Below are 24,183 nucleotides of genomic sequence, written 5' to 3' on the forward strand. Positions count from 1 at the left end.
TACTACTGCTGTGACTTTCTCCTCAGCAGGTATGCATGCCGTTTGTCAGCCCTGCGTGGCCATCCATTCTATGCCTCCTCCTTTGATGATTCCTTTGATCGTCAATATGGAGCTCGTCCTTCTTATGTGTTACCTCGTGGAGTCCACTTTCTGCACTTGCTACGGCGGCTTAACTTCACACTACCTGCACCTTTTCCGGTGGATCTGAACCCTTCACCACCTTGACTTCGTGAAGTGGCCGATGTTAACTTTGGCCTTGATTCGCTTTCTAAGGACACTACTCCAGCCTCGGTCTATCGCCTTCAGTTTCACGACCTTCACATGGAACTTTGTGATGGTACCTTTGTCTACACTGATGGCCCTCGGACTGACTGTGTGGTCGGGTGTGACTTCATCATTGGCACCCGTGTCTTTAGATTTTGGCTTCCGGCACACTGCTCAGTCTTACAGCCGAGCTCTTTGCCTTGTATCATGCCATGGAGTACATCCGGTGACACAGGCTTTTCAATTGTGTCTTCTGCTCAGACTTGCAGTGCCCTTCAAAGTCTATGTGTGCTGTACGCTGCCCATCCCTTAGTGCAGCGGGTCCAGGAAAACTGTCAACTGCTCACTCTTGGTGGAGCCAGTGTGATGTTTCTGTGGGTTCCTGGTCATGTCGGTCTGCCAGGAAACGAGGCTGCTAAAGCTGCAGTCCTCGTACCTCAGCCTGCGAGTACCCATATCCCCTCCAATTATCTCTCTATTGCCGTCTGTCAGGAGGTGGTGTCCCTTTGGCGTGGCCAATGGTCCTCCCTTCACAGGAATAATCTCCGGCTTATTAAGCCTCTCCCAGTGGATTGGACGACCACCTCTTGGCCCTCCCGCCAGGCGGAGGTTATTTTAACTCGGCTGTGTATTGAGCACTGCCTTTTTAGCCATAGTCATTTGCTAAGTGGTGCTACCCCACCATTTTGTACACATTGCACTCAAGTTTTAATTGTCCACCACTTCCTGATGGAATGTCCATTTTTTAACCTTTTACGTCCCCGTTTGGGTTTGCCGTCTGAGTTACTGGCTGTTTTAGCAAATGACGCATGGCTGTCGACCACATCTTACTTTTTATCTGCCAAAGCAATATGGCAAAGGCCATTTAATTTTTTTAGTTTTGGACCTCCATTTCCGTGTGGTGTCATTTTAGCCCTTCTTCCACGTGCCTGTTTTTAGCTGTCTTCTATTATGTCAATTAGGACTGACGTATAGTCGTTTTTTAACTCCTCTCTGTCTTTGTGTTCTGTCGTTTTGACATGGGCTTGTATGACCACAGTTCTTTTGTGCCCTAAAGCAAAAAGAGAGAGGGAGAGAGAGTGCTGAATATTTATTTGACAAAGATAAGAAACGAGAAGCTTCTCCACGTAATTAGTGACAAAAAGAGTATGTGCAGAGCACTAATTATACGAAGTGACACAGTTATACGAAGTGACACAGTTATACGAAGTGACACAGTTATACGAAGTGACACAGTTATACGAAGTGACACAGTTATACGAAGGGACACAGTTATACGAAGGGACACAATTAGATGGTTTGTTGAGACATCAGGAAATGAAAGAAACAAAGCCAAAAAGATAATTGCAGCATCCAAGAGAAATCTTGGGAAGACTTTGGAAACAGGTTGGAGACTTTGGGTCAAGCTGCTGGAAAACCATTCTGGAGTGTAATTAGCAGTCTTCGAAAGGGAGGTAAGAAGGAAACGACAAGTCAGGACAAGGTCAGGAAAACTGCTGGTGAATCCTGTTGATGCCTTGGACAGATGGAGGGAATATTTTGAAGAGTTGCTCAGTGTAGGTGAAAATACGATCAGTATTGTTTCAGATTTCAATGTACAATAGGATATGAATGATGATGGAATTAGGATCACATTTGAGGAAGTGGAGAAAATGGTCAATCGATTGCAGTGCAATAAAGCTGCTGGGGTGGATGAAATTAAGTTGGAACTCATCAAATACAGTGGACTGTCAGGTCCAAGCTGCTGGACTCGCTTCAAGGTCACCCGCCTGGCGCAACAACTTGGCGGCTACGCACACAGCCATGCTATAATACCCACCCACCTCCCCAGGAGTCGGAACTCCCGCACCCTTCGAGAAGATACAGATGCTTCAGTAGCTGGTATTTTTCTTAGGAAAGGTTCGTTATTAAGCATGATAATATACAATAACATCTCCTTGTTCATCAATTACACCTTCTAAAGCACCACTTATTTTACACCATGGCTGTGTATGTAGCCGCCAAGTTGTTGCGCCAGGCGGATGACCTTGAAGCTAGTTCCACTCGCTGCTGCCAGGGCCTTGCAGGATTGCGCTCAGTTTTAACTTAGCGCGGTCCGCTGCAAAAGAGAGCTTCCGGTGCAGCAACGCCCTTCCGGCGTGGCAACGCCCTTCCGGTGTGCGCTGATTGGCTGGCGCTGCGCTCATTGTCCTTCATTCAAAATATATCTCTCATTCTCCTGCTGCTGCTGCTGCTGCTGCTGCTGCGGTAAGGCTGTGTATCGTGCAGCTGCCTCGAGTAGAATGACCATGCTGTTGCCTCACGAGTGAGACTGGGCCCCCAGCGGATGTAACTGCTGATAAGAGCGCAGCGCCATCCAATCAGTGCATGCCGGAAGGGCGTTGCCGCACCGGAAACTCTCTTTTGCAGCGGATCGCGCTAAGTTAAAACTGAGCGCGATCCTGCAAGGCCCTGGCGGCAGCGAGTGGAACTCGCTTCAAGGTCACCCACCTGGCGCAACAACTTGGCGGCTACGCACACAGCTGCGCTCTTATCAGCAGTTACATCTGCTGGGGGCCCAGTCTCGCTCGTGAGGCAACAGCATGGTCATTCTACTCGAGGCAGCCGCACAGTACACACAGCCATGCCTTATCGTAGCAGCAGCAGAAGATACAGAAGGAGAATGAGATTACCAGTGTATAATAATGTAGATACATTTGATGTTACACCAAAACCAACAGCACAACAGCAACTACTTGAAGGACCAATTACTTTTGTAGGATGTAAGGTTAATTTTTCATGTACAACTACAGAGGTTGTGAGTGGTAATTCTTGGTTGACAATCGCTATACTACAGGATAACTGAAATGGTGTGGGAGTCGGGACAGGTTCCATCAGACTGGACAAAAGCAGTAATCACACCAATCTTTAAACATGGAAACAGAAAAGATTGTAACAACTGCAGAGGTATCTCTTTAATCAGCATTGTGGGAAAAATCTTCTCAGGTACCGTTGGAAGGAAAGTGCGAGTATTAGTTGAGGACAAATTGGATGAAAATCGGTGTGGGTTTAGGGCTCTTAGAGGTTGTCAGGACCAGATCTTTAGCTTACGGCAAATAATGGAGAAGTGTTAAGAGTGGAACAGGGAATTGTATCTGTGCTTTGTAGATCTAGAAAAGGCATATGACCGGGTTCCTAGGAGGAAGTTATTGTCTGTACTACGAGATTCTGGAATAGGAGGCAAACTTTTGCAAGCAATTAAAGGTCTTTACATAGATAGTCAGGCAGCAGTTAGAGTTGACGGTAAATTGAGTTCATGGTTCAGAGTAGTTTCAGGGGTAAGACAAGGCTGCAACCTGTCTCCACTGTTGTTCATATTATTTATGGATCATATGTTGAAAACAATAGACTGGCTGGGTGAGATTAAGATATGTGAACACAAAATAAGCAGTCTCGCGTATGCAGATGACTTAGTTGTGATGGCAGATTCGACTGAAAGCTTGCAAAGTAATATTTCAGAGCTAGATCAGAAATGTAAGGACTATGGTATCAAGATTAGCATCTCCAAAATGAAAGTAATGTCAGTAGGAAACAGAGATAAACGGATTGAGTGCCAAATAGGAGGAACAAAGTTAGAACAGATGGACGGTTTCAAGTACTTAGGATGCATATTCTCACAGTATGGCAACACAGTGAAAGAACTGGAAGCGAGGTTTAGCAAAGCTAATGCAGTGAACGCTCAGTTACGATCTACTCTCTTCTGCAAGAAGGAAGTCAGTACCAAGACTAAGTTATCTGTGCACCGTTCAATCTTTCGACCAACTTTGTTGTATTGTAGCGAAAGCTGGGTGGATTCAGGTTACCTTATCAATAAGGCTGAGGTTATGGATGTGAAAGTAGCTAGGATGATTGCAGGTACTAGTAGATGGGAACGATGGCAGGAGGGTGTTCACAATGAGGAAATCAAAGAAAAACTGGGAATGAACTCTGTAGATGTAGCAGTCAGGGCGAACAAGCTTAGATGGCAGGGTCATGTTACATGCATGGGAGAAGCAAGGTTACCCAAGAGACTTGTGGGTTCAGCTGTAGAGGATAGGAGGAGTCAGGGTAGACCAAGGAGAAGGTTCCTGGAATCGGTTAAGAATGATTTTGAAGTAATAGGCTTAACATTAGAGGAGGAACCAATGTTAGCACTGAATAAGGGATCATGGAGGAATTTTATAAGTGGGGACTATGCTCCAGATTGAATGCTGAAAGGCATAATCAGTCTTAGATGATGATGATCAGGAAATTACTTCTGTGAACAGCGAACCATCTACTTTTTGTGTGTGCAGTGTAAGCTCTGATACTTTGCTCTGCGTCAAACTAAAAACAAAAGATATAGGTGCTTCTTGCAGTCTTATGATTACACACATTGTAATTAATTGATTATGTTGTGCTGAACAAATGAATTGTATTTACTGTCAATACTTCTGCAGCACTAGAGGACCACAAGGGGCAAAAATTGTAGTGCAGACACGGATTGGAATATATGAAGCATATAATTTAGGACATTGGGTGCCAGGGCTACTCTTGAGCTTGGTACAGGGCAGGAAATAACAAGCTGGATCTAACCAGTTGGAGGAAAACAAAATAACAATTGCATCTATGCTTGATAATGGGAAAGTTATGTTTGTTTAGCTGCTAACATCTATCTTTCTGCTGAACTTGAATAGTGGGCTATGATCTATGGGTTATAGAAATGGATGTGTATATATTCCACATTTCCTCATAAACCACTGGATCAATTTAAACCAAACTAGGTACACACTAGATACTATTCTGCCAAAGTAGTCACATGGATCACTTACACATGGAAAAAAATAATGCTGAGGGTTGCCTATAGCAACTTCAAATAAATTTGCCATTACATGAATCATTTTTTGTAAAAAATACTGTGGGATGAGCATGACTAGAGGGTGATGAGCTGGCGGGAATACCACGTTGTAGCGGTGGTGGTTCAGAATGCTGGGATGCGGGCGCACATGAAGTGGGGCAAGGACAAAGTGACTGACTCAGGTGTTTGTGTTGATGACAATAGGACTAGCCTGGCAGTTCTTATGCTGATTGGAACTACATATGATCATCCCTCGCCTCAAGCCATGCTCTTTTTTCTGTATGCTAGTGACAGTAGAAAACATTTTTTGCATTTGTGTTTATCTGTTAGCTTGTATCTACACTTTGTTTCATTGTTCTGCCCCCCAGTAGAGTGACTCGCATGTAGAGTTATGTTCCCTTTTTTTGGTTTCAACTCACAGCTTTGCTGCTGAGCTGCTCTCAGCACATATAGTTTACATTTGTGCCAGCAGTGACGGTTCATGGCATTGTCAAGCCTTGCACAGATATAAAAGTGTGATGTAGGGTGACCTTACGTATGTGATACCTTTCTTTCTTCCTTTTTCATTGGTGTTAAATTGTGGCCATCATAGACCTGACATTTTTGCAATGCTGGCAGTAGTATTTGCATCTCCAGGAGTAACAACAGAAACTTCAGCAGGAGCAGATGCAGGAACTCTTCAGTGAGAATGCGTAATTGCTCCGTAGTCATGCTGTGCTGACAGTGAGTCAGGCACTGGCGGAAGAGCTTTCTCCATGCCACCCCAGTGTTGTTCTCCCCCTTCGATGAGTCTATGGAAAGTTGGGAATATTACCTGTGGCCGTTCTTGCTACACTGCCAAGTAAGGAACAGTGTCAATCCAATTGATAAGGCTGCCTCGTTAATGTCCAACAGTATAGGATTATACAAAATTGTATGGAATTTGAAGCCCTGTACCGAGCCTGAGAAATGTGACTTTGATGAACTTTGTCAGTTGCTCACACAATATTTTGGTGGCCAAACCCAAGTGCTGGTGGCAGAGTTACAGCTTGACCAGCACCATTGGCACCCTTGTAGTCTTATGCAGTGTGAATTGCTGACCTGCGAGGTCTCTTGCGCAAGTGTCATATTTTTCCCAGTGTGCTACCTATGTGTGGACTCTCTCATTAGAGACACAATCTGATCCGTGGATCCAAACTAGGGTCCCCCTGCGGGTCTGGAGCTTAGAATAGGCCTGAAGTATTCCTGCTTGTTGTGAGAGGCGACTAAAAGGAGTCTCACAAATTTCAGCCTTTGTGATAGTCCCCTGTAGGGTTTGTCCTCCATTTTTCAAAATTTTCCCGAAGAGCGAGCCAATTGGGGATGGGCGCCTTGCATGGTGCATAGTGTCCATCATGCGCTGAGACCTCTCCCATCCTTCGACGTGGAACTGCACTTCCGCTCATTCTCCAACTGTCTGGCAAGGTCACCCTCCTGGGTGAGTTTTCTTCCATCCTCTGTGCAGTATCGCTTTCTGCGCTGGCGACGATAATGGACTTCTTAGCTTGTTTGCACCTGATATCCAGCACGGTAGCCAGTCAGTTGTGGTGGGGCTGCCATGTACCCTGTTGGTTGTAGCCCCATGCCCACACGGGGATCGCTCTGCTGATGCCTGTGCCGTTAACTCCCCACGTATACCAAGTAGTAGATGTCTGTCACCCTGGGGCAATGGGACTCCTGACAATGGCCATCCTGGCAGGTGGCCTTTGCTGCAGTTGGGTGGCGCCTGTGGGGAGCGCCCCTGGTCGGAGTGGGTGGTATCAGGGTGGATGACACGCCATGAAGTATAGTACATCTCTTGCTGGTGGTCAAACACTAGCACTCTCCTAAGCGGTCAAGGTCTAACTTCAGTGCTAAGAAATATGAACCTAAATTTCCCCCTCCCCCTCCTTCCGGCCATACCATGGGAGGAAGGCCAGGCTAAGGATGGCTGTGAAGCTTATTTACCCCGGGACCTCGTATGTACGAGAGTTGATGGGGAATCTTTCTTGTCAATGAAACCTCAGTTTTTTGTGGAGCATTTAGAGGACAAGTTTGGGGAGGTGGAAGGCTTATCCAAAATGCGGTCAGGGTTGTTTTTTATCAAAACAGCGTCCTCTGCCCAATCACAGGCACTACTTGCCTGTGACAAGCTGGGGGATGTTTCTGGTTCCATCACACCCCATAAGAGCTTAATATGGTCCAGGGTATAATGTTTCACAGGGACCTTCGTTTACAGTCTGACAATGAGCTGTGCACTGATTTAGAGTGGTGAGGTGTCCATTTTGTCCTGTGCACCCACTGGGGTCTGAGGGATAATCAGGTTGGCACTGGTGCCTTCATCTTGGTCTTCGAGGATGACACATTACCCGAGAAGGTCGAGGTGATGGTCCAACGCTGTGACGTAAAAGCCACATATCCCTCCCCTGATGCGGTGCTTTGAGTGCTGGAAGTTCGGCCATGTGTCTTCCCACTGTACTTCCAGCATCACCTATTGGGATTGTGGACATCCTTCACATCCCAATACTCCCTGTGCCTCGCCTTCCATCTGTGTCAACTGCAGAAAGTACCATTCGCCTTGCTCACCAGACTGCAGGATTCTCCAGAAAGAAAGAAAAGTAATGGAATACAAGACCCTGGACCTACTGAGCTACACTGAGGCTAAGAGGAAATACGATTGGCTACATGCTGTGCATATGTCATCAACCTATGCCGCCGCTACGACATCTGTTCTACCATCTTCCATTCCCCCATGTACAGTTGGCTCTCAGAGCTGTCAAACTCCACCTCCCCCCTTGATGGTGGGGGGGGGGGGGGCACTTTCCTCCCTGTTGCTCCTGCACAACCTACTTCAGTACTTAAGGAGCAACACTCCTGCCCCCCCCCCCCTCCCTGTCCCCCCTTTCCCCCAACCATCAGGGATGTCAGTCTCCACTTTTCAGCCGGAGAAGCGTTAATCTTCTCCGTCTCCTATCGCCAGGAAGGGATCCCTTGGGTCACTCCCTTCCTAGGTTCCTACCAGTGGCGAAGCTGATACCTGCCAGTGGCTGAAGCAATCACAGGTAGCTGGTCGTAGGACTTCATGGTCCGTATCAGTCCCTGAGACTGCATCAAAGAAGCCCTCTCAGCCGAACAAACCTAAGGAGCAGCGAGAGATAATTAACAAGAAATAGACCCCCAAGAACCAAGGCACTGCAGTGACTGCCCCCACCACCACCACTGCCTACAAGCTCTGTGTATTAGGATGAGGTGGAGATTCTGGCGTCTGCTGAAGACTTAGATCAAAATGGGCCCTCAGACACAATGGATGTCAATTGCACAGGTACTCATCTGGTGGCAGCAGGTGACCCTGAGGCGTAGACTGCCTCATTGAGTGTTTCATGCCTTCCCAGTCTCATGACCACGTAATCCTCCAGTGGAATTGTGGCAGTTTTTTTCACCATCTGGCTGAGCTACGGCAACTGTTAAGCCTTACACCTGCTTTCTGCATTGTCCTCCAAGAAACCTGTTTCTCGGCAGTACAGACCCCTGCCCTCTGCGACTATAAGGGATATTACAGGAACTGTAGCGACTATAATAGAGTGTCAGGTGGAGTTTGCATCTATGTCCTGGACTCGGTATGCAGTGAACTTGTGCCCCTTCAAACCCCTCTTGAAGCTGTGGCTGTCAGGATAAGGACAACACAGGAAATAACTGTCTGCAACGTATATCTTCCTCCAGATGGCGCAGTATCCCTGACCATATCGGCTGCACTAATTGATCAAATCCCTAAACCTTTCCTGCTTTTGGGAGATTTTAACGCGGATAACCACTTGTGGGGTGGCACCATGCTTACTGGCTGAGGTAGGGAGGTTGAAAATTTACTGTCACAACTCGACCTCTGTCTCTTAAATACAGGTGCCCCCACACATTTCAGTGCGGTACATGGCACATATTCGGCATTGATCTCTCGGTTTACAGTCCTGGCCTTCTCCCATCTATCCACTGAAGAGCATGTGACGACCTCTGTGGTTGTGAGCACTTCCCCATCTCCCTGTCACTCCCATCAGCATCATGCCCATGGACCCCTACCCAGATGGGCTTCAGTAAGGCAGACTGGGAAGCCTTCACCTCTGCTGTCACTGCTGAATCTCCTCCACATGGTGCCATCGATCTTGTCATTAAGCAGGTCACCACAACGATCGTTTCTGTATCGGAAAACGTGATTCCGCGTTTGCCAGCTTGTAAAATGACGGAAACAGGAGTGTTGGGAGAGGTACGTGCCGACCATTGGGTGCCATACGTCACCTTCCCAAGTCTGGGCGAAGATCAGACGTCTTTTTGGGTACCAGATCCCAACAGGTGTCCCTGGCATTAACATCAAACAGCGACTGGAAGGGAAAGTCCTCTCGCTCACTACATGCCACAGTGAATCCTATAATGCCCCATTTACAGATTGGGAGCCCCTCATTGCCCTTGCACATTGCCCCGACACAGCTCCCGGACCAGCTCGGATCCACAGTCAGATGATTAAACATCTCTCATCTGACCACAAGTGATGCCTTCTCCTTGTCATCTTCAACTGGATGTGGTGCAATGGCTTCTTCCATCGCAGTGGCGGGAGAGCACCATCATTCCAGTGTTCAACTCAAACCCGGTAAAAATGCACTTGATGTGGATAGCTATTGGCCCATCAGCCTCACCAATGTTCTTTGTAAGCTGCTTGAACATATGATGTGTCGGCAGTTTGGTCCTGGAGTTACATGGCCTACTGGCTCCATGTCAGGGCGGCTACCGTCAGGGTCGCTCTACCACTGATAATCTTGTGTCCCTAGCGTCTGCCATCCAAACAGCCTTTTCCAGACACCAACACATGGTTGCTGTCTTTTTTGCTTTATGAGAAGCGTATGACATGACCTGGTGACATCATATCCTTGCACATTATACGAGTGGGGTCTCAGAGGCCCGCTCCAGATTTCTGTCCAGAATTTCCTACCACTTCGTACTTTCCGTGTCCAAGCCCCCCCTCCATGAAGGGCTCAGTTTTGAGTGTGTCTCTATTTTTAGTGGCCATTAATCGTCTAGCAGAAGCTGTAGGGCTGTCTGTCTCACTTTCTCTGTATGCAGACAACTTCTGCATTTCATACTGCTCCACCAGTACTGGTGTTGCTGAGCGGCGCCTACAGGGAGCCATCCACAAGGCGCAGTCATGGGCACTAGTCCACAGTTTCCAGTATTCGGCCGCAAAGTCATGTGTTATGCACTTCTGTCAGCGTTGTACTGTTCATCCAGAACCGGACTTTACCTTAATGATGATCCACTCATTGTAGTGGAGACATATCGATTCTTAGGACTGGTTTTCGACTCCCGATTGACTTGGCTTCCTCATCTTCATCAGCTTAAGCAGAAGTGCTGGCAGCACCTCAATATCCTCCTCTGCCTGAGCGCAACACCAAGTGGTGTGCAGATAGCTCTACGCTGCTGCAGCTCTACAGAGACCTTGGTCAATCCCTTCTTGACTATGGGAGTCTGGTTTACGGTTCGGTGACACCCTCAGCGCTGCATTTACTTGACCCAGTGCACCACTGTGCCATTCGCCTAGCAACAGGAGCTTTTAGGACGAGTCCGGTGACCAGCGTCCTTGTGGAAAGTGTCCTTCATTTCAGGTTAGGTGTGCACAACTGCTGGCCAGTTCCGTAGCACACGTTTGTAGTTCTCCTGCACATCCAAATCACCATCTCCTTTTTCCACCCATGGCAGTTCATCTCCCACATTGGCGGTCCACATCAGGGCTTCCAATTGCAGTTTGTGTCCGATCCCTTCTTTCTGAACTGGAGTCCTTGCCTTTACCAACTATACTTGAGATCCATTCATGTACACCTCCATGGTGTACATCTAGGCCAGAGCTTCGCCTGGACCTTTCACATGGCCCTAAGAACTCAGTTAACCCCGCGGCCCTCCGCTGCCACTTCCTCTCAATTTTTGACAAGTACCGAGGCCATGAAGTGGTTTACACCGACTGCTCGATGTTAGATGCTCATGTCGGCTTTGCTTATGTCCATGGAGGACATATTGAACAACATTCCTTGCCTGATGGCTGCAATGTTTTCACTGCTGAGCTGGTGGCTGTAGCTCTTGCTCTTGAGCACATCCGTTCGTGCCGTGGGGAGGCGTTTCTTCTGTGTACTGACTCCTTGAGCAGCATAGAAGCTCTCAACCAGTGCTACCCTCATTATCGTCTGATAACGACCATCCAGGAGTCCATCTACGCCGTGGATCGGTCTGGTTGTTCAGTGGTGTTTGTCTGGACCCCAGGTCATATCGGAATCCCAGGCAATGAACTTGCCGACAGGCTGGCCAAACAGGCTACGCAAAAACTGCTTATGGAGATCGGCTCCTCCGCAACTGACCTGTGTTCCCTACTACACCGCAAGGTTTTGCAGCTTTGGGAGACGAATGGCATAACCTCAGCACACACAACAAACTGCGTGCCATTAAGGAGACCACAAATGAGTGGCAGTCCTCCATGCGGGCCTCTCGCAGGGACTCTGTGGTTCTCTGCTGGCTCTGCATTGGCCATGCTTGGTTGACACATGGCTACCTCCTGCGCTGTGATGACACACCTCAGTGTCAGTGCGGCACCCAGCCGACAGTGGTCCATATCTTGGTGAGCTGTCCTTCTTTGGCTGCCCTGCGATGGACTCTTCAGTTACCGGACTCGTTGCCATTAATTTTAGCTGACATCGCCTCATCAGCTAGTTTAATTTTATGTTTTATATGCGATGGTGGGTTTTATCATTCTATATAAATTTCAGCACATGTCCTTTGTCTCTTTGTGGCACATTAAAACATTCACCCTAAAAGCATTAGAGTGGAGAACACAGAGTGGCTGGCTTTCCTTTTTATTCTGGTGGTCGGCCAGCCACGGTCATCTGCTCTCTTGTTTTTGCTCCTACCTGTTTCTTGCTTCTCTCTATGATTTTCGTTTCCTGTTTTTTTGCCCATAGTAGTATTGGTTGCCCTTCTGTCATTCTTCTGGTTCTTCCTTTCTTTTGTTATTGTGCTGTATGTCTCCTTTCTTTTCTTCTTTCCATTGTGTGATTATTTTACTGGGAACAAGGGACTGATGACCTCGTAGTTTGGTCCCTCCCCTTTTAAACCAACCAACCAACTTGTCAATGTACATGTGGGAAGGAAAAGCTGCAGTGGACCCCGAAACCATTCGGAAACTGTCTGTGATGGACTAGGAACGTCAACTGCATACTACTGCACACCATCAGAGACTCACTAAGCTGCTCTGTCTACCTATGCAACCAACTCCTCTTATAAGCATGGAATGTGTCAGACAAAAGTAATCGAAAATCGAATAAAGTAGCAACACCACCATTGGATTGGTGAGCACGCCCCATTTCTGATGGTTTTACGTTTGAAGATACTGATATCCACTTGTGGACCAAAGAGCTGGGCACAATCTAATGTTCCCCCTAACCTGTCGGGTAAATCGTACCGCTGTGTGAGGATGACGATGATCACCTTCTCTAATCAGTGGCTCCCACAGGGACTTCCGTATTGCAGTAGAGCTTAAATGGATACTGATGATTAGGGAATGGATTATATACATTTGCAAGTTGCATATGCATTTATGTATTTGGCTCCTTTTCACTGGTTGTTACGTATTTTATCTAAAAACTAGTGATGATGCATATTTTCGTTATGTTCTATTTTAAAAAGTTAGATGGGCGGTCTCTAGCTCGATCTAGTTTTGATGTCTCACAGATTGACCATGACCTAGAATTGCGTGCAATCACTAACCAAGAGGACACCGCCTAGCAAAATCATTGCAGAAGGGGAACAGAAACAGGCAGATAGTCAATGCTCCTGTGCCCGCGCTCCGGTTAATCCCCTCTGCTGTCATACCGTACGCATCGGCAACAATTAAATTAAACTACGCAAGCTTTTAGTTGCACGTCCATTGTTTCAGTTTAGCTTTCTATTTACTTGTACACAGTTGAACGTGTTTATGCTGTGAAGTGTGTGGCTTGTGCGCCATTCTGCCCGAAAAAAGAAACCTTTCATGGATAGCTGACGATCCTGGAACATTTACATATCACAGAATTGTTTTCGATTGTAGAGTTTACAAGAAAAATGTTTCATGCAAAACAAGTTTCAAATAGACCAGCATGTCAAGACAAGTCTTCATACTGCAGGAGTGCAGAAGAAAGGACTGTGACTACAACTTCTGATAACAGCAAGTTGCAGTTGCAGGGATTTGTCCAAAGGTAACCAAAAAAGTCGGTTCAACAGGGATCTATGTGAAGCATTCATTGCAAGTCATATGCCTCTTCGCAAACTTACAAACCCTATCCTCAAAGGCTTCCTGCGCAAATATTGTTTAAATCAAAATATATACCAGATGAATCAACATTGCACAAAAATTACATACTGACAATTGTCCTGGAAGAAATACGCAGTGTAGTCAAGGAAAGTATTATCTGGATTTCAGTTGATGAAACTACAGACGCTTGTGGCCGTTACATTGCAAATTTAATTGTTGGTGCTTTGAAAGAAGAGTCTTCCTCTTCCTATTTAGTGGCCTGCAAAGAACTTGAAAAAGTAAATCATTCTATGATTGCCAGATTTGTGAATGAGGTTATTAGAAAAATATTTCCAAATCTTCTGCAAATGAAAGGGTGTTTGTGTTTATTTCAGGTGCTGGTCCCTATATGATCAAAGCAGGAAGAGCCCTTAGAGTATTTTATACCTTGATTCGTGTGACATGCTTTGCTCGTGGAGTACATCGCCTTGCTGAGGAAGTATGTTCTACATTTGTGAATGTAAATAAACTGATTTCATCCACAAAGAAAGTATTTCTAAAGGCTCCTGCTCACATCAAAACCTAAAAAGGAAAACTACAAATGTGCCTTTACCTCCTGTATCAGTGGTAACTTGTTGGGGTATGTGGGTCGAAGCTGTGTTGTTTTACAGTGAACATTTTGAGCCCATTAGAGGGGTAGTTAATGACTTAGATAGTGCAGAGGCTTTGACCGTTCGCCAGTGCAAGGAAACTTTTAATGATTCCAGTATTAAAAAAGACATTGCTTTGATCGGCATTCATTTTTGCCATATACCTGCAAGCAATGAAAAGCTTGAAATTCGAGATTTGGTGTTGAATGAGTCTATTCAGTTAATGAATAAAATTATTCCAGTGAACTCTTAATTGCCAGAGGTATTCCCAAGAAAACATAAGGAAAAGTTTGAAAACATTTTAAACAATAACCCAGGCTTTGAACCGTTCTGCCAAATTCATAGTTTTATTAATGGGACGGGTGAACTTTTACCAGAAACAATAAGTGGCAACATAGCACTGAAATGTGAATACTGCCCAGTTACCTCATTTGATGTAGAACGGTCCTTTCCTGATTATAAAAATGTTTAGAGTGATCGAAGACACAATCTTACTGCTGAACATTTCGAACAGTACTTTGTCGTTTATGTTTACAATAGTAGAAAGAATGTAAAATAAATTGTAAGTGATAATTAATCATTGCTGTTCAAAAAATTCCTAGTTGTGTGTTGTTTTTTAAATAAAATATTACGGAGTTTCTAAGTGTGCCTCGCTGTGTGCGATATATGTCAATGCTGGTCTGTACATATTGATTGTTTTGCTGTGACTCACACCCATCACATCCACATGTTTCAGACAATAGCAAAGGAGGAACAAGTCTTGAAACACGGTATACATCCCCATTTTGCAAATTTTTAGAAAATAATTTCAGAAAGACCCCTTCCCAACCTCTGCCACAAAGTATGCAGAAAATATCAGTGTTCTAAATGTACCAATTTTTCGCGTGGCCAGCACTCTTCCTCGTAATTGGTATGCACAGGTTTGACTTAGAGATATAGTGCACACAGTAACTAGCATGTTTTTTATATTTGATCTTGCATATTTCAACTTTTTTAATGCATTTTTAAGCATTTTTAATTCATATTTGCATGTATATTTTAAGGTTTTTATGATGCATATAATCTGGTCTCTACGGATGATGTTTGGAAGAATTACAGCTCCTGGTCCGACTTATGGTATTTGGTAGTTCATAAGATGCAGGCGGGCCAGTCAGAAAGGGCTCCAAATCAATGCATCTTACGTGGAACTAGAAAAATGGATAGAGCCTAATAATTAAACAGATGTAAAAATGTTGCTCTGTGTGGGCGGATGACGGACAAAGAAACAGGAAACAACTACTGTACGCACACTGTTTTCTTCTCTTTCTTTGTAAATGCCCAGTTAAGTCGATTTCTTTAAATTTTTGGTGTCCTACCTCAAACGGTCGATGGAAAAGGGGGAGGGGGGGAACTATTACCCTGCTTCGGAAATACAGTAGATATGGGACTGATACATAGAGCAGACTGAGTTGTAATGTGGAGGTGGGTAGTCTCCACACAACCCGTGTTTACGTGTAGTGATTTTGCCGTTTCCTCTTCGATTATTTGTCACACGTCAAACAAAAACAAAACGGATTTCTGTGGTGGGGAGCTATGAAGGGAATTAAAATACATTCACATAATTATGGAAGGCTAAAATATGTTGTTAGTTACAGATTTCATTTTATTTCCACCTTTCTGACAGGTAAGCATTAATTGCCTTGCAGAACAATGAAGTAATTTCTGTCGGTTTGCTAAAGAAATTTGGGTTTTATTAATTTTTTTCGCAGAGGCAGTCAATTTATTTGAAACTAAATAAGTGTTTAATTCTACGCTATTGGATAGTTTCAACTGTTTGCTGCTTTGAAGTGCGCATTAACATCTTCTAGTGCGTATAGCATTATGCCATAATAAAGAACCAAACATGAGATAATACAGTACTGGTACTCCAAGAATGTTTGCATCCGAATCTGGACATACGAATAAGCACTTATGCCAAATTTTGGATTTTAGTATGGTTCACGAAATTTTGATGCTCTTGAAGTATCCTCTGATATCTTGTTTCTTTTATGAAATAATGTAAGATATTTTAATGTTTTACATGTACGAACATACAGGCTTCCTGCGTCATTGTAACTGCGCAAGCGCGATGACGCCTGCTATCTGGCCTGCTCTGGCAACTGCTGAAACGAACGTATTTCCACAGTTCGTGGGAAAATATTTCGAATGGTGGTTTGAAGAGTGTTACTTTCAAAGCAAGTTTCCTTTTACGCAAAATGAACTATGTGCGAGAATGTACGGTGAATTTCTTAAATCACAGAGCGTTTGACTCCCATTTAAAAATCCGCTTGTTGAGGATGACCGTTTAGTAGAATTTAGATCCCAGATAAGACATTTATGTTGTTATTAAAAATTTTACTGGCACATTTGTGTGATGTACCTTAAGGTGTAACATGGGCAAGGAATATCAATATTATATATGAAAGCTTAGCTTCTCTTGCAGCTTATTAATCTTGGAGACCAATATCATAAGTGAAAGCTTTGCTTTTCTTGTAGCAACATTATGTATATTAATTTAAACCATTAACATTTCCTGTTTGTGTAATCGCGCTACTCAATAGTGATGTTGCTGCTATTGGCTGAGTGTCAGGTGTCCTCTGCTATGAATATCCGCTGTCATCGGCTGGCGAGATCACATGACTTGAGCTATGTCTGGCTTACAGAGTTGGATCACAATCTCGATTTCGATGCTTCGGAAAGTGACACATGGTGTTCGATGGAATTCGAATTTATACTTCCGCAGTACGAAAACATGCAGTGTACATGTTGCCGCACAACACAGATACCCCCTCCCCCAACCCCCATCCCCCCTGCCCCAGTTTCATTCCGAAAGTGCTGGGAAACTCTACACCGGTGTATAAAACCATAACGATTCAATGGATTGATAAGTTTTACAGTTTCGAGGAAAAGTATACTATCCCTTAATACTGAAAAAGTGTATTTTCATCCAGGAGAAAGTGTATTTTTAACCGGGAGATCAGGGAAAAATCCAGTAATTTTTTTTTCCTTGTTGCCATATAGACCCTGTAACTGTATATGTAATATTAGCTGACATGCTAGTGAGCACTCAACTTGTGTTACACATACATCTAGAATCGCTCCTATCCTGTCACCCACTGTGCACTTGGATATCTGATTATGGAAATAAATCTGAACCATGTCACCTGAGAAATTTGATTATTAATGTCATTTTTTGACAGGCTGTGAGACTTCACTGAACTGTCCTATTCAGCTCCAATAAAGTACAACAGGATAATATGACCATGGTTGCCTGTCTCCTACAAGTTTTCATGTCTCATCTATATTAACAATACCTTAATAGGCGCTGTCATGTGGTCAATATATTGATGGTTCAACATTATTATTGAATGTGTCAGGGCGCCTTTTGATTGCTGTATCTCAGAGCTCCCAGTGGCTCCAACGAAATAAGCGATGTGTAAAAGAATGTCGTTGGTTAGTAATATCTTTGGATGATGTGATCATATGGTTGTTGGGTTGGGTTGTTGGGGAGGAGACCAGACAGCGAGGTCATCGGTCTCATCGGATTATGGAAGGACGGGGAAGGAAGTAGGCTGCGCCCTTTCAAAGGAACCATCCTGGCATTTGCCTGGAGCGATTTAGGGAAATTACGGAAAACCTAATTCGGGATGGCCGGGCGCGGGATTGAACCGTCGTCGTCCTGAATGAGAGTCCTGTGTGCTAACCACTGCACCACCTCGCTCGGTATGGTTGTTAAATTTGAACTTTGTTGTTCAGTGTTGTTGTGACACTTTTGGCTTGATATATGTTACTATGGAAATTTAATTTTACACAATTGGCAGACATAAATTGTAGTGTGTATGAGGATTTCAAAATTCGGAATATAGTCGTTGGAGCTTGCCTGTTAGTAATGTAACTTTATCAATGAAAATTATTAGACTTTATAGGCTTTAGAATGTTAAATACTATCATAATTGTACAAGCTTCAGTGCGCAAGATTAAATTAAAGCAAGTTAAACCTAAAAAGAGAGAGAGTTTAGTTTTACCAATTCTGCAGCTGAAATCACAGCCAGGATTACAGGGTTGGGTCCACTTCCACGTACTAACCATTCCATGCCATTTGTGAGGCTTATAAAGCCACTTGATTTTTCTGAGGGGAGGGGGGGGGGTGAAATCTTCGTCTTTAGTGAAGGAAGAAAGAGTTAGTAAATTCGTATTTCATTGTGTGAAGTGAAGACTACATTGGAGGCCATTAACCTACTTTCTTTGCAAAATCATTGACATCTGAACTTGGACAGCATGTTTTTTATGTCTTGTCGTTTTAATATATTTTTAATTTCTGTTAACGGTACAGGAACAACAGCATGAAATTGACAGACTACGTTTCCAGTTACCCAATTTAGAAAATGAGAATGAAGGAATACAGAATGTTATTACATCTCTGGAGGTGGGAAATGAGGAGCAAGATAAACTGCAAGCAAGCATTGAGAAGGTACACGAGACAGAACTAGCTGAACTGAATGAAGAGGTGAGTACCTGATGTTTCAACCCAGTAGCCTACGTAATGGTACCCTTTTCCAGCACTTTTCTCACTCTCAAGCAAAGTGGTGCAGTGGGTAGCAAACTGGAGTTGGGTCTGGAATGATGATAGTTGATATCCCTGTCCTGGCATCCAGCTTTATAATGAATTTTCAAATGATAATGTATGAAACATCGTAAGAACCAAAGAGATTGAAATTTGCATATTGATGGTATCAAGGAGATTCTCATAACTCCACTAGTCAGTGAAAGCTTTGTAAATACAGAAACCAGTAACTCTGTTACCAAAAAGATTTGAATGTGCTTGGAATTCTCTAATCTGTCAATAACTAGGATTCTGCTATATAGTTACACATGTAGCAACTTTTTGTATCACTTTAAAATGTTTTTAACAAACTGTTTCTGCTTCTTCTGTAAAATTAAATAAAATGGAGTTTGAGGTTCTCATTGCCTACCATCAATATCCTGCTTTTAGGTAACATAGTGAGGCATCTAGGAATGCTAATGTGGTGTCATCACCTACCCCAAAAATTGGGAGCTGCGCACTGTGCCAGCAAGTTGAAGTACACCATGTTTTTCAGTGTCACACGTCCAATACTCAATCGTGGAAATATCATTAATGGGGTAATACTCTTGTTGGATTGCTTTATGGTGAACAAATCAGGATGGGTTGCTGAACAGTGCACACTGCTGACAGCGTGGCTATTAGAAGCCTGCTATTTTCTCAACTCAGTTAATTACAGGTGGGAGAAAGACGAACTGCCAAAGGGTATTGACTGAAGGCTTGAGGTTGTGTACTCTACTGACACACGATTAGTGTATGAACTGATTGTTTTGGCTGTGCACTTTGACATTCAGAACCAGTCAGGTCTATGCTGAGACAGCTGTGAGTATAGCTCTGGTAAAGCTTGACAATGTTGAAATGTGTCGCCAAACTCTTAGGGCCTGGGGAGAGTTGTGACATTGATTATGATTGTAAAAGTTTTGCTGAAAACGTAGGGTGCATAGTGTTGGTGGCTTTATCAATCTCCCTTTTCATGTCTCACATAGCTCCACTCTCCATACAAGTAGTGTTGTTTCTGTTTCAATGACGTGTGTAAGTTGTGAATAGTTTTGCTGAGGTAGGTGGAAAATGTACATGTAAGACAGCTAGATTCTGACTAAAGCAAGTGCTCAGCTCTGTTGAGAGCTATCAGATCTTAGTTCACATAGCACCGAAAACATAGAGCAGTGGCAGTAAGACCATTATCACCCCTTCTACGCATAAAATATAGCCTCTTGCATTAAATTCGTGTGACGCTTTACAACAAATGATCCCCAAGAAATAGAAATATGGTGTGAAAATGACCCAGGTTAAGTAGGAACATTTGTTATTGTGCAGTTCTTTGGTGTGGCCTATTTGAGAGCAGTAACAATGGAAAATGCTCTAAAAGGCTTCTGAAAAATGGGACTCTTCATATGTAACAGGCATGTGGTCGAATGGTTCAAATTGCTCTGAGCACTATGGGACTTAATTTCTGAGGTCATCAGTCCCCTAGAACTTAGAACTACTTAAACCTAACAAACCTTAGGACATCACACACACCCATGCCCAATCAGGATTCGAACCTGCGACCGTAGCGGTTGCACGGTTCCAGACTGTAGCGCCTAGAACCGTTCGGCAACCCCGCCCGGCGGGCATGTGGTTGATGCAGTGACTTTGCAATACACTGGGAGTTTGACTCTGAATGCATATTCTGCAGTGGGTTTGTCTAAAGACTAACATGTAGAAATGGAACAGTGCATGGGATGCTGTCCATGGGCTTCAGAACAAAGTTAACTCTAAAGAGAGCTTTTATGTATCCTGAGTGCACTTCTGCACAACAAATGCAGGAAATATTGGGGGGAGAATAAGAAAGAGAGTATTATTACTTTAGGGTTAATCTGGTGTTACATTGATTGATATTGTTTTTTCTGATTGTCTCATATTAGGACACTATTTCTTTACAAATTGATTTGTTTCATTGTTTCCAAATGTACATTTATCAAGTGTTCAGTGGCATGAATTCAGTAAATAAAATGTAAAGTACAATGATGTCCTGTAAATTTCCTATTAACAAGTGTACAGTTGCTTCAAATGTTGCCGTATAGAGTGGAGTAATGTGGGACGGGGTTAGTTAAACATCAGGGATTAGGCTAGTATGATAGCCACCCACATTGGCATCAGTTATCTGCGTCATTTGATGAGACATGGAGGCAGTCAGCCTCTGGAAATATCTCATCATCAGCAAGACTTGCACATGTATCCAGTACTAGTTCCAGGGGCTGGTATTGGCAAGTGGAAGTTAATTTTCGCCCGCAAGCTTTTAGTGGGAGTGAAGTGCGGTGCTCAAACAAGGTAGTCGATCAGGTCAATGTCAGCCTGTTGTGCAAACCATTGGTGAACGATTTGACTTGTATGAACCAGTGAGTGGTCTTACCGGAGTTGGATCACTGCATTGGGACAGCACCCTGAAACCATCATACTATATAAGTTCCAGGATACCCTCTTTCCTGGCCTGTGTATGCACAGACATCCTGTCAGGAAAACTTTCATATACCAGTCTGTGGCGCAGTTTGTTATGTTTGGCATACCTAGACTATATTCATGTTAAGATTGCGGCACATAAGCAAACAATACTGTCCATGCAGACAACCTTTTGCTCCCTGTATTTTATTGTATTTCACAGTTTCAAAGAATGTTTTCTAGTCAACATTGTCGAAACATGTTTACTCTCCCAAGCTGAGTACTGGAGAACCACAGTTCTATTGGTCAACACTTGTAGATACTGGTACTGCTATTAATCCCATTGAGATCACTTTGTAACTTAGGCCTACTATCAAAATGCCCAATTTTTTTCCTTTATTTCAGTTACAGTAGTTTCACTTACCCAGTTAAAATTTTATGTTGTGTAATTACAGTTGTTTCGTTTACCTGTTCAGTCTCACTTGGTATGTAATATCTGTTTGTGATACAGGACATTTTAAGGACAATATTATCTTGTTCAGTTCCCCCCCTAGGAACATTAATTTATGTAAAGAGATCTGCTGCAGTTGTACTAAAGATTTATTCAAACCACGGCCAATTTTGGGATGTTTAAATCTCATGTCAGGTGTATAAAACTAATACAAAGAGGAGGAAGGAAGAAATATAATAAACATATCTGGGAAAACCAGAAGAGCAGGCTAATTAAACAACACGACTCACTTATGGTATTTGGTAATGTGTAACATGCAGTCAGGTCAGTTAGAAATCATTCAAAATCACAGAATCAAATGTGGATCTAGAGAAAAGGAGAAGTCGTAATAATTAAACAGATCTAAGAATGTAGCTCTGGGTGGGTGGGATGAAGGAGAAAGAAACCAGAAACGAGCACTGTACTCACACATTTTCTCTCTCTTTCTTCCTACCTGTCCAGTTACAACACTAAGTCCAATTCATTATTAGGCCCTCTCCTTTTTTCTAGTTCTGCCAAAATGCAGTCATATGAAAAAGTAAGTCTCTTTGTTTCATTAGTCTGTCCTTCTGGTTTTTCCGGATATGTTGTATTATATTTCTTCCCTCCTCTCCTTTCTAGTATGTTACAGTTTTATACACCTGAAGATGGGATTTTAACATCCCAAAATCATTTGTGGTTCGAATAAATAATTCGTACAACTGAAGAGGATCTCTTTAAATTAATCAATCATGCCTCTCAGGTGAACTCCCAAAGACAGATAAATCAAAGCCTCCAGAATTGTATATCATAAGGAATTTCAGCAAAGGAAATACAGATTTATTCCACGGTAAACTCAGTACTGTAAGCAGGTTTGCAGAGCACTACAGTTCGAGCATCATAAACTAGGGCAAATTCTTAAATTGCACTTTAGATATATTTACTGAAACTTTTCCTCGTAGTCCATTGAATTTCGGGAATGCAGCCGCGCAAATAAAATTTCCTCCGCTGATATTTTGGCTGTGTATCGTCTGGCATCCTCAGAGTGTGTCACAAGACTGACGACAAGATGCCAAGCGTAGCCTTACATGCTAGGCAAGTTTTAAACCAACAGTCTTCTGGAGGTATGTGGACGCCACATTTGTGGTATGGCCACACGGGATTGATGAATTACATCGCTTTCTTGAGCGTTTGAATTCCATCCATGATAGCATCAAATTTACTATGGAAACAGAAAAAGACATCTGCCTCCTCTCTTTGGATGTTGTCATTCGCTGTATAGTTGGTGGCACATAGGACATGCCATATATCGGATACCAACAAACACAAATCTGTATCGTCATGCCGGTAGCTGCCATCACCCTTCACAGACCATATGTGTCCTTAAGACCTTAGTGAATAAAGCGCACTGTATATCCGATAAAGACAATTTGCAAGAAGAGCTCACATAACTTAAACGCATATTTAAATCGAATGGATTTTCTCCACAGCAAATTCATAGAACATTCAATGCAAAACCTAGAATTCAGGTATCTGATGATGATGAAGAAGATAGTAATTCCTTCAGATCTAGTGTGTTTTTGCCCTATGTGGGTACTCGTTCCTCGAAGATAGGCTGTATTCTCGAGAAACACTGTGTTAAGGTGATCTTCCGGTCCACCACAGAGATTGCATCTTTACTCGGCTCTGTGAAGGACGATTTACAGCTTCGTAAAGCGGGTGTGTATCAGATTCCCTGCGGAAACAGTGAGAAGTCATACACAGGTCAAACAACATACAACATTCACCATTCATGAGAGATGTGTGGAGCATCAAAGACACACACTTATTACAGCCAGACAAGTCAGCTGTGGCCGAACATTGTATTGATATGGGGCATTCCATGAATTAAAGATTTTAACATCCACCTCTTCCTTTTGGGGATGTGTCTTCAAGGAAGCTATCGAGATTAGATTAGCTAATAATTTAATAAATGGAGATAATGGTTTTAATTGGGACAAAGCATGGAGTCTGGCTCTTGAGGTAATTAAACTGCAGAGAAGTCGTCATGGTGTCACCGCTGCCAATCATACATTGATAAGCGAATAGAATGTCTGTACGCCTTCGCCACAGGCGGCACATGTGTAAGCGTATTCCTTTCCGCTGACCAGCATCTGTGACCCGCATGCGCAGTACTGCTGTGGTGGAGCATATAAGGCCACGCTTGGCATCTTGTCGTCAATCGTATGACTCACTCTGAGGATGGCCGTATGATACGCGGCCGAAATATCATTGGAGGAAATTTTATTTGCGCAGCTGCGTGCCCGAAATTTAATGGACTATTCATTAAGCTGCGAGAAGTTGAAAATGCACATTTTCCCTTAGATCGTGGCAAAAGAATGTAAGCAGTACATTTAAGTGGATTACATTAGGAATAAAAATTTCTGGTGCAAAAAAAAAAAAAAAAAAAAAGGGAAACTCCACAATGAGTGAAAATCAAATAGAAACCCTGGTTTTGTATTGTACATCAGATGCTATAAAGCTGTATTCAGGAAAGTTGTAGTTGCGTCTGAAAAAATAGCCAATAATACTTTCATCCTCCAACATAGTGATAAGACTAATGCAGTATGGTCAGTTGTTCAGTCTAATTAGGAG

The 24,183-nt window shown here is 43.6% G+C and overlaps 1 protein-coding gene across 1 annotated transcript in view; it reads left to right on the plus strand.

Moving 5' to 3' along the window:
• LOC126194884 (protein Spindly-like) overlaps positions 1-24,183 on the plus strand; it is a 153,884-nt gene that overhangs the window by 20,955 nt on the left and 108,746 nt on the right. Inside the window, exon 3 of the mRNA XM_049933233.1 lies at positions 18,411-18,584. Within this exon, the coding sequence (XP_049789190.1) occupies positions 18,411-18,584 (174 nt within the window). The remainder of the gene's footprint in view (positions 1-18,410; positions 18,585-24,183) is intronic.

Source organism: Schistocerca nitens, chromosome 7, assembly GCF_023898315.1.
Source record: "Schistocerca nitens isolate TAMUIC-IGC-003100 chromosome 7, iqSchNite1.1, whole genome shotgun sequence".
Lineage (NCBI taxonomy): Eukaryota > Metazoa > Arthropoda > Insecta > Orthoptera > Acrididae > Schistocerca > Schistocerca nitens.